At 33.0% G+C, this 14550-nt stretch overlaps 5 protein-coding genes across 7 annotated transcripts; 3 read left to right on the top strand and 2 right to left on the bottom strand.

The window, feature by feature from the left end:
• Positions 1-427: 427 nt before the first annotated feature.
• Positions 428-3421, top strand: LOC144842164 (spliceosome-associated protein CWC15 homolog). Its single transcript, XM_078698565.1, has 7 exons — positions 428-568; positions 1026-1161; positions 1251-1360; positions 1607-1698; positions 2006-2095; positions 2287-2393; positions 2650-3421. Exons 2-7 carry the CDS (start codon positions 1031-1033, stop codon positions 2774-2776), a joined length of 657 nt encoding a protein of 218 aa, XP_078554691.1. The 5' UTR covers positions 428-568; positions 1026-1030; the 3' UTR covers positions 2777-3421.
• Positions 3422-3610: 189 nt separating this feature from the next.
• On the top strand, positions 3611-5955 carry LOC144843227 (transcription initiation factor TFIID subunit 9-like). The gene is made up of 6 exons (XM_078700019.1): positions 3611-3760; positions 4212-4348; positions 4592-4726; positions 4850-4898; positions 4986-5087; positions 5529-5955. Exons 1-6 carry the CDS (start codon positions 3616-3618, stop codon positions 5669-5671), a joined length of 711 nt encoding a protein of 236 aa, XP_078556145.1. The 5' UTR covers positions 3611-3615; the 3' UTR covers positions 5672-5955.
• A 187-nt stretch (positions 5956-6142) lies between these two features.
• Positions 6143-8834, bottom strand: LOC144843228 (thioredoxin reductase-like selenoprotein T). The gene is made up of 5 exons (XM_078700020.1): positions 8665-8834; positions 7645-7882; positions 7387-7474; positions 7110-7229; positions 6143-6769 (listed from the first exon to the last, which is right to left on the bottom strand). Exons 1-4 carry the CDS (start codon positions 8811-8813, stop codon positions 7126-7128), a joined length of 579 nt encoding a protein of 192 aa, XP_078556146.1. The 5' UTR covers positions 8814-8834; the 3' UTR covers positions 6143-6769; positions 7110-7125.
• A 227-nt stretch (positions 8835-9061) lies between these two features.
• On the top strand, positions 9062-12445 carry LOC144843226 (rhomboid-related protein 4-like). Of its 3 annotated transcripts, none has more exons than XM_078700016.1 (5): positions 9062-9255; positions 9609-10093; positions 10424-10666; positions 10820-11008; positions 11726-12445. In XM_078700016.1, exons 2-5 carry the CDS (start codon positions 9625-9627, stop codon positions 11911-11913), a joined length of 1089 nt encoding a protein of 362 aa, XP_078556142.1. In that variant the 5' UTR covers positions 9062-9255; positions 9609-9624; the 3' UTR covers positions 11914-12445. The 3 variants fall into 3 exon arrangements, with proteins under 3 accessions (XP_078556142.1, XP_078556143.1, XP_078556144.1); XM_078700017.1 differs by having other exon boundaries at positions 9072-9145; XM_078700018.1 differs by lacking the exon at positions 9062-9255 and adding an exon at positions 9302-9335.
• An 848-nt stretch (positions 12446-13293) lies between these two features.
• Positions 13294-14430, bottom strand: LOC144842478 (uncharacterized). Its single transcript, XM_078698924.1, has 3 exons — positions 14377-14430; positions 13752-13898; positions 13294-13467 (listed from the first exon to the last, which is right to left on the bottom strand). The coding sequence occupies exons 1-3, from the start codon at positions 14428-14430 to the stop codon at positions 13294-13296; spliced, it is 375 nt and encodes a 124-aa protein (XP_078555050.1).
• Positions 14431-14550: the final 120 nt, after the last annotated feature.

Here is a 14550-nt window from a genome sequence, read left to right on the forward strand (position 1 = left end):
GAAAAGATATTAAATTTCAGTGACTTATTTCTATTTTATATCACTGTGCTCCACTGGCTCCAAGTTGGGTCCACTTGAGCACAGTGTATTAGCATACGAAAAGATATTAACATTCAATGACTTGTTTTTCTATTTATATATCACTGTGCTCCACTGGCTCCAAATTGGGTCCACTTGAGCACAGTGTTTTAACATACGAAAAGATATTAAAATTAGTGACTTATTTCTATTTTATATCACTGTGCTCCACTGGTGCTAAATTTGGTCCACTGAACCAGTTACCGTAGTACTATTTCTATTTCGGAAGTAAATAAAGGCATAAATGGCGCTCCGTAGAAGTAGAGAATGCTCGATCGTCGAAATGACGCTCTGAATATACCTCTCGCAACACAATAATTGCAATTGACCCCACTTGGGGGCGCTCTATGAAATAATGAAACAACGCCCTCTGTTGGTGTGAGAAATATATTTTGTGTGTGGTTGGTATATATTGTAGGTAGAGAGAGTTTGCGTGTGTTGTTCGGTCAATTTTATTTTCCAATAAAATTCATGTTTCTGTAACAAACTGGTAACGTAGTTTGCTTGTACTATATCTGTATATGCCTATATGTGTTATTTTAGCTAATATTTATGTTTAAATTGCCAAATAATATAAATAAGGAGGGCTAGGCTGGCCTTCTTTTGTAGGCCTCATCTCATCAGAAACACTGCGTCGCGATCGAGTGCGAAAGAAAGGGTGAAAGGGGACCCTACAGTACGCCTATGCCTAGCTAGGCTAGTTTTTTAGAATTAGGTAATTGTGATGGATCTCTCCCATTTCAAAATCCGTCGGTGCTAGTTAGACAGCCTTGAGGAACCTAGACATTTTGACAATCCTACATACAATTTGTTATTAGGCTAGATTAAAATAAAATTAAGAATATTTCATCATACCGATGCCATACAACAATGATGCCAGGACTCTGACTGAGTGATGGAAATTTCGAAAAAGTATTGAGCTTGAAATAATTGTTTATATTTTATAGACAAAATGACAACAGCAGCAAGACCGACCTTTGACACAGCACGGGGTGGTCGAAATAAAGGTGAAGGAGACTTAAGTGCCCTATCTAAACAGTACTCAAGCAGGGATTTACCAGCACACACTAAATTAAAATACAGGTACATTGTTATCTTTAATGTGTTTTGATGAATGAACAATTAAGTTAGCTTTTGCTGAATTATTACCAAAATGTATGTTTCTTTGACAGACAACAAGGACAAGATACACATGATGAAGTTCGCAACCGTGACTTCAGACGAGAGTTAGAAGAACGTGAACGAGCTTCTGTGCGTGAGAAGCGTGGTGATAAAAATAGAGGTGTGCTCTTTGGTGTAAAGTGTTTTTAGTCTTTGTACTTGTTTGTTTTTATTATTCTGTGTTAAAACTGAAACAGAAAATGTTTAATAAAGGCTAAAGCTGATTTTTATTTTTATATAAATTAGACAAATAAAAGATGAAATGAATATAAAATAATTATAAAGAGAAAGGATTATATTTCTTTAAATAAAATATGTTTGATGATAAATAATTAAAATAAATGTATTATTTTCTGATAACACACAGATCAGTCATCCAGCACAAAGCGACCACGATTGGAACAAATTCCGGCAGCCAATCTTGATGCAGATGACCCAGAGGATGACTCAGATAGTGCTGTAAGTTGATACTAACACATAGCTTAATACTCTCCATTCAAATACTAAAATAAAACTATTTAAACAATAGATTACAACTCTCTATTCAAATATAACCTGTGTCTATTGGCATGACCAACACTATTATTCTATTGCCACGGTTGGCCTAGCATTTTTCATCGACCTGTGCCTAGTTCTGTATGCCGATAAACAACTAAAATAGACTCTAAATATGCAAATGTAACTTCTATGTGTTTATATTATAATTTGTTTAATCTTTATCAAAATACAGTAGAAGTATTTTTTTACTTGTTTTGTTTTCTGATAGGATTCAGATAGCGATGATGATGATACAGCCCAATTATTAGCCGAGTTGACCAAGATTAAAAAAGAAAGGGCCAAGGAACAGATGCAAAAGGTAATTATTTTATTCAAATGTTTTTTGTAAATAAAAGTGTATAAAAAGAATGGATTATATAGATTGCTTGAATAAACAGAAATAGTTAATAACTTTATCTAACATTGTTATATTTATTTGGCTGTTAAATTTTTCTCATAATTCTTAAGTTAAAATCTTTCAATTCAACATCTTTATGATTATTTTTTCAGGAACTTGAAAGAAAAATAGAGGAAGAAAGAATAAGAACTGAAAATATAATAAGTGGAAATCCGCTAATAAATTCACAAAAAGTCAGTGATTTTAAAGTTAAAAGAAGGTTTGTAAAATGAGTTATTACTACTTACAGTATTACTGCTTTTAAGAACTTAATTACAAAATGCTTCAATATATGTATATATAGTGCCTCTTCAAGTCAGCTATACTGCTGTAGTACAGTACCCTTGTGAACCAAAGATAAATAAACCCCTCAATCCTCATTGGTTGAAGCAGAGTGCCTTTCTCGAGAGCGAACAACGAACTATTGTGGGCCTAGGCCAGCATATTAGTCAATTTTATCTCTTTTGATTTTATAGGTGGGATGATGATGTAGTTTTCAAGAACTGTGCAAGAGGAGAAGATGACAAAATGGAGAAAAAATTTATTAATGATACAATCCGATCAGAATTTCATCAAAAGTTTTTAACAAAATACATAAAGTAGCAGTGTTTTGATCATCTCTTGGACAATACTGTAATACTTAAAAAGTTTACTATTTTCTACATCATGGTTGTTACTATTAGCATATTTTTATTTACACAAGTTGTCACTATTTCCTCCTGTTTGTTCTGTTATTATTTATTTTTATACTGGGCGACCTCTTCAGCCAAAGACTGGTCTCCCAGAGGGCCCAGTTAGGATGAGCAGTTGACCACCCAGAGCTCGCTAGGAGGATGTGCATTCGCATGTTTCTGGTGTAGCGTAAGTCACATCCTTAAAGACCTAGTCTAAAGTACATTATGATACAGGTTTTCACATAAATCGCATTACTATACAAGGATTGTAGAGATTTATCGGAACAAGTCAAGTTTCTAACACAACTTGATACTGAGAACACATTTGGATACAGTCTGTATGTCAAATGCTAGTGTTTGTAGGTTGTGTATTTTGATGAAGAAAGAAGAAAATAAAAAACAATTCTACCTGCTGTAGTAATTAATTTATTTTTCCACATAAAAATTGAATATATAGTTGAATCTGTGAATGTGGTTTTGCAAATACAATTCTTAATTTATGTATGTTTTGGTTGATTTATTAGTATTATGTAAAAGATGCACCTATTTTGTAAGAAATAAAGGCTAATGAGTACTTTGGCTTAATGTTCTCTTTTTTTATATAATTTTAGTATTAATTAATTTCATTATCAAACATACAAATGGCATTTATTCACAAGGGTACATTAATACAGTAGTATTTTTAATGTCAAAATTATGGTACCGACGATTACATTGGTATGCGACATTGGCGTTCCATACTTCAATATACTGAGTATAGAATTCAAAATGGCGGCTCCAACAACTGGTGGTGGTGGCGGAGGGAATAATCGTACCCCAAAGGACGCTCAAACCATGGTAGCAATTCTAAAAGACATGGGAGTGACCGAGTATGAACCTCGTGTTATTAATCAGATGTTGGAATTCACATATCGTAGGTTCTTTTTGTCATTAATTCCCATTCATAGCTAGGCCTCTGCTGGTGTGGGAACAGTGTTTTGTACTTCTGAGCTCCACCGGGGAAATTCAGTTCCGGAGCGTTCAGTCTGACCTGTCGTATAGATAGTGATAGTAGACGTAGGCCTAGGTAATATCTGCATAACTAGATAATAATCTTGTTACAAATGGATTGTAGAACGCCGAACTTTCTTCTTTACATCATTAAAAAAGTATTTTTCTACTAGGTATAATACCTAGTAGATATTAATAACATATAACAAAATTGTTTTTAAAAAAATGACATTTTAATTTATTATGATAAATATGTAATATTGTATTGTTATAATGTACAATATTAAATTATTTTTAATAAAGATAGAGGGCAGTCGTCTATTTAAAACTAAAAAAAAGATGAATAAATTTAAGTTGATTGTGTTCTTTTTCAGGCTATGTAACGGACATTCTTGATGATGCCCAAATATTTGGTAATCATGCTGGAAAAAAAGTAATAGATGGAGAGGATGTACAATTAGCGGTGCAAACACGTATGGATCACTCCTTCACTTGTCCCCCTCCCAGAGAAGTAAGCTATAATGGTGTTGGCACTATGAATGTCTTAAATTGAAGTACAAAAAATCAATAACAATCTAACTCAATATCCTAGTTTTTTTCAAGTTTCATAACATTTACATACTCTGACATAGGAAGCAATAACAAAATGATATGAGGTCAGAGTCTCTATCGTACAGTAAATAAAATGTTTCTATTTATGTTTTTTTGCAAGATTGACAATGAATTATATTTATTTTTTTATGTTGACTTTCAGCTACTACTAGAGGTTGCTAGGGTAAAGAACAACACTGCCCTTCCTGCAATAAAGCCGCATAATGGGCCGAATCTTCCTCCAGATCGATATTGCTTTTCATCGACAAACTATAGGCTTAGGTCCAACAGTAGAAAAGTAAGTTTTGTAGTGTATAATATCATATTATTAAGTATTAATTTATGTATATTTTACTACTAAAGACACTGTAGAAATACGATTTACATAAATGATTTAATTGATTTTGATTTCTTTTTTCAGACATCTGGTATGGTACTCCCATCACGGTTAAGTCTAAGTTCATCATCAGGTGAGTGCTTTGATTTAAATATCATATTTAAGTAACATATGTTACTCTGAATCAACGGATTTATATGTGTTGATTGTTGTCTTTTAGGAAAAGGCACTACTATTACATTAACATCTAAATCAAGTGGCAGCAAAAGTGGAGCATCACATGCTAATGTCCTCACAACACAAAGCAGTAATGCACCAAAAGGTATCTTTATATCTGTCATACAATATTGTAATAGTGTGGGCAAACAACTAAAATTATTATTAGTATTGAATGCAATTACCACAACATCTGTGATACAACAAAGTACTTGGAAGAGACCCTACTCTCCTCAAACATTGAATTGTTTCATTATTGTTTTGTATCTTGTTTTGCTATTTGTATTTGTAAAGGGGTTCTCCATTTCTGGAGCAATTTTGATTTGCATTGAAAGCAAACATTTTCTGATAAGGATAGTATTCTATGGCTGTGTACAGTATACTACCTACTTTACACGCTTCTTACTTTACACTCTGTTTGTATTAGCATATTCTCACGGATCAGGACAGTTGCTACTACTAAACTGGTATAATAGGATTATTTAACCATAACAATATTGTACAAAGTATAACCAATCCAATTGAAATGATTTTGGTTTGTTTACAGCAATTCCTCACATTCAACTGCAGTCAATCAAAACAGAGAAAAAGGATGGTTCATCATCAGAAAGAAACTCCACTACAGCTTCACCGCAGCTCAACATTATAACTATCAATCCAAGTATGAAACGCAAATTTGATGAAGATTGAAAAGTGGAAGATGCACATCATTAAAACACAAAGGTTTATACCTTAAATAGATTGGCTAGAGGACGGACTCCAATTTCATCCTCTAGCCAATCTATATAATCTCATTGGTTTTATAACAAATACATTATAACTTAAGTTGTAGCCTCTATGTGTGTGAAATACTGTAATAAATATGGTATTTGTTACCATTATATAACATATGACTAGTCTTACTTATAAGAGAGAAACCTTTTGTATAATATTTTGAACTTGGTATGTAAAATAAATAATAAACAAATACTGTATTATAATTCTTTATCAGATTTTTGGTATTACATACACATGGTTGATTGATAACCTGGGCATATCACTTCCATATTTGGACATATCACTTTTGAAAACCTCACATTTTTGTTTTCAATTTGTTTGATGGTGTAGACAGCGCTTTAGAAATTAATAGCAACAAAGGCACAACAAACAATACATACCATCTATAGTATAAACCTTAAAATATTTATTCATTATTTCAACAATGAGGAAAAAAATACTGTTCAATAAAATTACCTAAATAATTGCAACAATCAAGAAAACATTATTTAGAAGATAATATAGAGAGAACATACTAATTTTCCAACATACAAACATTTCACAAAACAAGAATTTATTACAAGCATTATTGGTTAATATCAAATACTATTTTTTTATATCAAATTATAACACCATCAAATTTACAATATCATACTTGTGCTAATAAATAATTTAAGGGAAATATCTCACTTAAGTGTGATTGGTGAATACGGCCACAGGGCAATAATATGTTTTATTTCCAAAAATTGTTTTCATTTGAAGACTATGACAGTAAAAGATAGGTAATAAATAGAAGAAATGTACCTGAAAATTTAAATAGCTTTTGTACTGAGCATTTATTAACACAAGTACAACTTCCCTAGCATATATTACTTTCTACACTTAATCTACTCAATTAGGTCTTTAAGAAACAAGTTGAGAGTACATCCAGCCAATGCAGCCAGTATCACTGGTTTAAGTATCAGCTATCATCGGGTCAAAGGTCACTTAAAGACTTAATCAAGTACGATTGAAGGCAGGACACATCTGGAACTAAACAAAATGATTGGTTTTATTATAGAAACATTGATTAATATAGAATAAAATATTTTTACAGTATTTTTTTGTTTCGGTAAGAATACTGTATTTTTACTAATGCACTTTGAATCATTTATAGAACAATTTACCAGTTAGAAAATACTGGTCCGGGGAGACCGCACACCACCTTTAATAATTCCTTACTAATGAACACACCTGTACCTGTGACAGTAATAAGATCAATCAACCTTTTTGACTGCTACAGGATTGGATTTGAAACAATGACGTCCATTTGGTTTTTTTGTTTTTTTTAACCTAAGTATTTAGCTGGATGAATAACAACTTCCAAACTTACCAAACATTTTATCATTTTATTCCTTAAAATTAAGATTCATAATATTGTTATCCAGGATGTTAACCAACTCGCCATATTTTGGGATTCTGCCAGATTGCATTTTGGACCAGATAGGGATATCTGAAATGTTAAGTTAATGAAAATAATGCAAATGTAATAACTTAAAATATAAAACAAAAGCAATAACCCTGAAATATTCTCAAAACACATTGTGTATCCAGAAAACCTAACTTTAAATACTAAAGTCTTATTCAATTGAAAATTTTGAAATTCTTACCATTTAGAGAAATTTCAAAGGCTCCAGTAGACAACAATTGAGTTTCTACAGCATTAGAAATGAAGAAGATCATCAAGCATGCATACACCTACAGTACAACAAAAACATCATTTATTTCATGTGAATACATTTGAATTGAACAATATTTTTTCATAGAAGATAATACCAACTAATGTAATTCAAAAGAACAATTATATTTTTATTATAGTAGTACAGTATTCGTTTACAAAAATCAGAGACAACTACTTTAAAACTAACCTTATTTTCAGTAGCCCAGTTCCAGATGGCAGGAGTGTTCATTCCGGCGGATGCAAATGGATTACTACCAAACACAAGCATACCCATAATCACTAGCTTGGCCATTGACAGAAAGGATGCGAGGTTCTGCCTAAGAGGAGTTGGGGGGAAGTTGGTCCCTTCTATGCTCAACTCTGGGTAACGTTGAGACAAGTGGAACCGGTAATCCTCAAAGGCTTTCCTGTACCCTCATGATATGCTGAAAGAACAAATTAATATTCACATAAAATACTGTAGTAATGAATAATTTAGAAATTCATTCATACATAATAGATAAAAATAATAAATAGAAAAAAATACTTTTATTGTATCATCGACACATGATATATATTTTTTTCATACTGCTGTTTAGACGGTGGAAATAAATAAAAATTAGCCGCTAAACTAATGTACTTTATAACACAAAGTACATACAGCTAGTACTACACTAAATTTATTAGTAAAAATGCACTAGCTAGGCTAGGCCTCCAGACACCTGCTATATTATTAAAAATATAAAAATCATGCATGCTGCAGTTTTTGTTTTTCTTTATATTTATTATTATTTTATATATAAAAACATCATCAAACATCATATCATTATTACTGTATTTATTATAAAATTTTATTAAAAAAATAAAATGTTTGAATATTAAAGTTTGACTATAAATATAGCTATCTATTATTATAGGCTAGTCTAGTATTAACTATTATATAGTAATATAGGTGTAGGATAGGCCTAGGCCTACCTAGTCTTTCCTAGTAGGATTAATATATTTTATTTAATTATCCAGGTCTAGTAGAATCGTTTCCTTGAAGGAAAAAAAAAGAATACAAAATGTCTGCCTTGTGTTCATTGCCTAGGCTAGATGTTACATAACATACCAACAAAGCTAGCTGGATTGTTCGCCCAGCCCAGCTCGCTAGACAGTATTAAATACACGATACAGACGTAGAAAGTGTACTACCAGTAGGCCTAGCTTTTCGAACAATTTTACTTACCAGTACAATACTTTTAGTGTCGGACCTGACAAATGAGAAAATTTAGGAATCTGTCTTTCTTCTACCTTTGCGTCTGTTTGATTTATTTCTCGGTAAGTGAGAAAACAAATAAAAAATAAAACAGCCGCTGAAACTATACGAGTCTCCATTTTGTCGCGACGACTACTCAGCAATTTTTTTTTTATTGTTCTTATAAATTCATCATTATAATTGTTTCACCAAATATACAAATAAAAACATATAGGCCCAAACCAAGTCTATAGGCCAACTAAAAAATTTAAAATTAGTAAAATAATTATTTTAATACACAATAATTTTTTTTTAGTAAATTAAATCAACTTAGATTAAATCTTAATAAAAAATTGTGTAAGTGTCGACTGCTTTTTTATGATAAAAACAAAAACAATACTGCTTTAAATAAATTGGTTTTCGTAAAACGACGTGTAACTAATCTTAATATAGCATTAAATAGTTCTGGAAGGTATATTTTGTCGTGTTAGTTGGTTTAATTAGCTTTTAATATCGTTTTCTGTATTAAAACTATTATCAGCACCAAAAACATCACCAGAAAGTTAGCAATTGTGTCCAGAGGTAAAACATTTTTTATTCCCCATTGCACTGCTGGTGGTTGTGATACTGTAGGGGGATGGGTATCACACTGTTTTTATTAAGTAAATTTGGTTGTATTTTTGTATAATTGTATATTGTATATAATTTTAGTGTATTTTGTAGTTATTTGTAAGGTAGTATTACTATAATAATAATTAATATACATTTTTTAATCCAAATATAACACCACACCAAAATGTATTTGTACTATAATCAGGGAGGTATACTTATACATCCCTGTTATAATAATAGTATAGTATTATGCTAATTTTGGCTATGATCAATTTCATTCTCATAACTTTTTAATACTGTACTGTACTAATTTCCTTTCACAGCTTGTATTTATAAAAGATGATGCGACCGAGAAGAAGACGACAAGGCGGGTTTGGGCTCGTTCTTCTGTTTATGCAATTGGCTCGTTTTGGCTTCAATCATATTCCTCCTACCACCCTGATAACAATTGGTTTGAACATCGTTATATATCTCAAAGTCCTCAATGGATTCTTATACAGTATTATTGGCAAACCATCAATTCAGAGGGTTTGTGTCAGCGCAGTTACTGTCTGGTATCGAAGTGATTGGTCACGACTCTTTTTTGCAGCATGGTTCCATCTCGATGACTGGCATTTGTACTACAACATGGTGTCGTTTTTATGGAAAGGACGGTCTCTTGAGCATCATTTTGGATCCTACTATTTTGCATACTTGATCGCTGTTTTTTCTGTAATTACTAATATCGTAATGGTTGCAGTTAATTTTCTTGCTGCTGAGCTTCTAGATGATGATTCTTACATTCTTAGCTGTGCAGCTGGGTTTTCAGGTAATTTAGTAAAAAACCACTCTGGGTCGGTCGTGGGTATGCTCACAAAAAAAGGGGAAAACAGCCAATCAGGGGTTGGCCATCATGATTCAAGGTGGTCTAGAGTAAAAAATGTACAATCACCACAAAAAATTGAATCATTTATTACTTATCAGTGAGCTTTCAGACAACATGCACATTTGTAAGTGTCCTTCTTGCTGCAGTTAAAGAAATGATTGCAATGTGACATCTGAGAGTATTAATTATTCACTGTATTATTTATAAAATTGAATAACTAAGAACATGAAAATAAATGTTAGTCTTCTTTCAACTATTCTTTTTTTTTCACAGGTGTCCTATTTGCCTTGAAAGTGGTCACCACTCATTTTATGCCAAATTACAGGCAAAGCATTATGGGAATTGTTAGTGTCCCATCGCAGTGGGCATGCTGGGTAGAGCTGGTTCTTATACAGATACTGGTACCACGCACTTCATTCACAGGCCATCTTGCTGGTATCTTAGTTGGACTTGCGTACACTAAAGGCCCTTTGAAGACAATCATGGATTCTGTAGCTGGAATTGTCACAAATTTTGGTAATTTTAATTTATATTTCTTTTTACCATAGAGGTTGTTTTTAGTTTAACCTCCTAGATAGCTGCTGAGGGGTGGGTAGGTGAAATACATTTTATAAATTTCTTTGCCTCAGTTTTGTAGTTAAGCTTAAAGGTATGAACAATACATTTCAGGTGACTCAGCACAAAGAAATTATAGACGTTCTACTGCAGCAGGAAGGCATCAAAATACAAATAGAGGGCAGACTACAGGCTTTCGGGCTCAGGCGTCTGGGGGTCATGGGTTCCAACGAGATTCATATACAGGAGGTATGAGTGAAGAAGAACAAATGGCAGCTGCTATGAGGAATAGCCAACACTCAGGTGTGTTTACGTGCTTAATTTAGTTGGAGAGCTGATTCGGTGGTATTCCATCGGTGGTATTCCATCGGTGGTATTCCATCGGTGGTATTCCATCGGTGGTATTCCATCGGTGGTATTCCATCGGTGGTATTCCATCGGTGGTATTCCTGGGTATAAAACTGGCCAAACTTATAGCTATGTCACCACCATCATAAATATCACCACCATCATAAATGTCACCACCATCATAAATGTCACCATCATCATAAATGTCACCACCATCATAAATATCACCACCATCATAAATGTCACCATCATCATAAATGTCACCACCATATCACCACTGTGTCAAACACTTTATCATCATTATATCCACATGATCATCTTCATTATGACTTTCAAACAAACTACTTTATAGGCTTGCTTTTCATCAGTTATGTACCATAATCGCAATTACTTTATTTTTAACAATATTTTTGCACAGATTGAATGAAACTAATTTATATTTGAATGACATTTAAAAATATTAAACTATGCTTTACAATATAAAGCTCTGTCTACAGCTTTATCAAACTTTATGTGCCAAAAAAATGTGATGTGCCCATAAATGGACATGATGATGTCATATCACTACCATATTTGGGCACATCTTTTTTTGTCAAACTAGTTTGATAGTGTAGACAGAGCTTTACAACATCTTGTCCCAATTGAGAACTATTAATGTTACATTTTTTACAGTGCCTGGTAACAACAGTGAGTCATATCCATCAGCACCCCCTGCAGAAGATGTCAACAATCATCAAAATGTAAGATCACCAACTTTGCCACCATACCCCCATGGGACTACATCTGGACACGCCTCCAGTGAAGGAATAAGTAACGAAGAACTAAGAAGACGACGATTAGAAAGACTAAATCAAAGATGATTGTAGTATGTGGTATATTCTAAAAGAATTATGCAAATCCTGTACTAATGTGCATTTTATGTATATTATATGTAAATATTTAATTTACATAATATAATGTGCATTCTATGTATATGATATGTAAATATTTAATTTGCATAATATTGTAAAAAACTGTAACATTTTTATCTGAGAAACATTAGTGCTACGTAAGAAAGAGAAATAAAAAATTGAAATAAAATCAGAAAATGTTTGTCTCTAGTGCAGTACGGTACTGCCGAATGGTACTGCCGAACGGTAAATATACTGCCGAGCGGACTGCCGAACGGTGCTGCCGAGCGGTACTGCCGAACGGTGCTGCTTTTCATCCATTTAGACAAACGATGATAGATTCCAATCATTTACAATTGTCCACAAACTCTAGACTCTCGGCCTATTGTTGGCTTATTACCAAACTGTTTTGGTCGACACATTTTTACTCGAAGTACAGGAACATCATTTTGAAAAACTAAAATATGTTTAAAAACAAGAAAATTAGTCACAGTCACCACGAGGAGGAGATCAAAAGATGAATATAAATGCTAATAATTAACTAACTGCGCGTAACAATAGATATTAGTTTGAAAAATGGTAGGGAAATATTTTTGTGAATTAAGGATACAGTATATTAGTTGTGTCGTCAGATTTATTTTCATTTTGCACCATGATAATTCACGGCTCTTTTGTGTTCAAAATCTACTAATGATATCTCGTCACTACAATACTGGTTTGATATGTTTTTAAAAACGTTACCTTTGATATTTTTAGCAAGATTAGTTTCTTCAACGGGTTCTTTTTCAAAACTACCGGTCGCTGTGTGGTCTGTATAGTCGGACCAGGAACTATCACTCTCGGTGTCCAACTGACCGATAGAACCTAAGCGAAAATCAAAGAATATTTTAAATACTACCAGATTGTCATCCACCAGGGTTCGTTTATGTGTTAAGCATGATCTTGCAATGCCAGCTATGTTTATTGTTGTTGACGTCTCAGCTCTCAGGGAGGATTACTACTACAGATTCACTCAGTAGTGAGCTGATACTCGACAAAGATCCAATAACCAAATTCCAACCATCATTCAAGACTTACAATAATACTGTAGTAAAATTGTAAATTACTGCAGTAAAGTGGTTAAATACTCTAGAAGAATTGTAAATTACTTTATCATATAGGCATAACAACATAGTTACTTACCACCACCAAGGTAAATATCATCAATTGCAATATCCCCAGTATATGAACGTCCTCCAATGCCTTCGAATACGATGTAGTTTTCGCCATAACCATTGTGTACGAACTGTACTGTACCAAGATGCCACAAATTTCCTTGGGTACCATGTCTTGACCATAACAATTCATCACCTAAGTTTGATGTTCTGTAAACGTTGAGTGTTCCAATAGTATTGCCGTACATGTGATAGTAAAATGATAAAAATAAACTTTGTTGTTCTGCCGGTATCCTTGGACTTTTAAGCCGAGCTGACATTCCATTACCACTTGCAACGGATGATGTTTCAATATAAACATAATAATCAGCTATGTATGTGGAAGTAAAAAAAGAAAAATATACTATGTTATTCTAATATGAAGGAGTTGTTTTTGCCGAAAATGCTAATAAAAGGAGAACAAAAACAGATTAAAACAAAACAAAAACCTAAGGGGTGTTTTTAAAGTGCGAAGTTGTAGGCTATGTGGGTTGAACAACCTCTCTAAACAGTGTATGGGGACTTTTCTAAAACTTGATACTTGGTTCTTATTTTGGTAAGTAACTGAACTTATTGTTTACCATACAACCCTTACAATATTTCTTCTAAACTTACATTCATAACCTGAATGTCCGTCTGTTGGTCCAGTGCTGTGTGATGACGTAGAACCGTTATGCCGTGTCCAATCAAAATCATCGCCAGATTCTTGAGTCCAACCATCAAAGCCAGACTGAAAATCTGTTTGTATATCATCAGCATCAACTACAATAATACAAGATTAACCGTGAGAGAAAAAAGAAACTGATTAGTAGGTTTTAAATCTATAGTAGGCCTACTTCCTCGGGTTTTTAACCTACGTGGACCCTTAGACAAAATTCTCCTTCATAAACGTTGGAGGTCATCATGAACAGATTTTCTGTTCTGTACCTTTAACCTTATACCGATAACGAAATATGTCTACTATTCGATAAAAATCAACAAAAACATATCAAGAAAATAACATGACGAGAAGATGGAAAATTGAAAAGATATTTCTCTATCATTTAAAACAGCTAAACATACTGTAGTGTCGTCAGCAACATCTTGACACAATCACGAGAGACAAAAGGTATCGGCTACTTTTTTAATATCTTCGTAGTACCTAGTGTCACTCTATAAGTGTAGGTTAAAGTTAATGTAGGAAAATGTTTTACAAAAGCCCTATATCATAGCCATCTGCATTAAATCAAATTCAACTTACTTGTTGTTGTGGCAGGCCATCCAGCAACCGTATCTGTAATGAAAGATTAATCATTTGGAGTTACAAACAAATTAGTAATACTGATTTGGGAAATTAGGATTTAAATGAATTAAAGGAAATTATTTTAAAACAATTTAGCAACTTCAATGCTTTATTTGAAATAAATTCCAGTTA

Source organism: Antedon bifida, chromosome 5 (genome assembly GCF_963402885.1).
Source record: "Antedon bifida chromosome 5, ecAntBifi1.1, whole genome shotgun sequence".
Lineage (NCBI taxonomy): Eukaryota > Metazoa > Echinodermata > Crinoidea > Comatulida > Antedonidae > Antedon > Antedon bifida.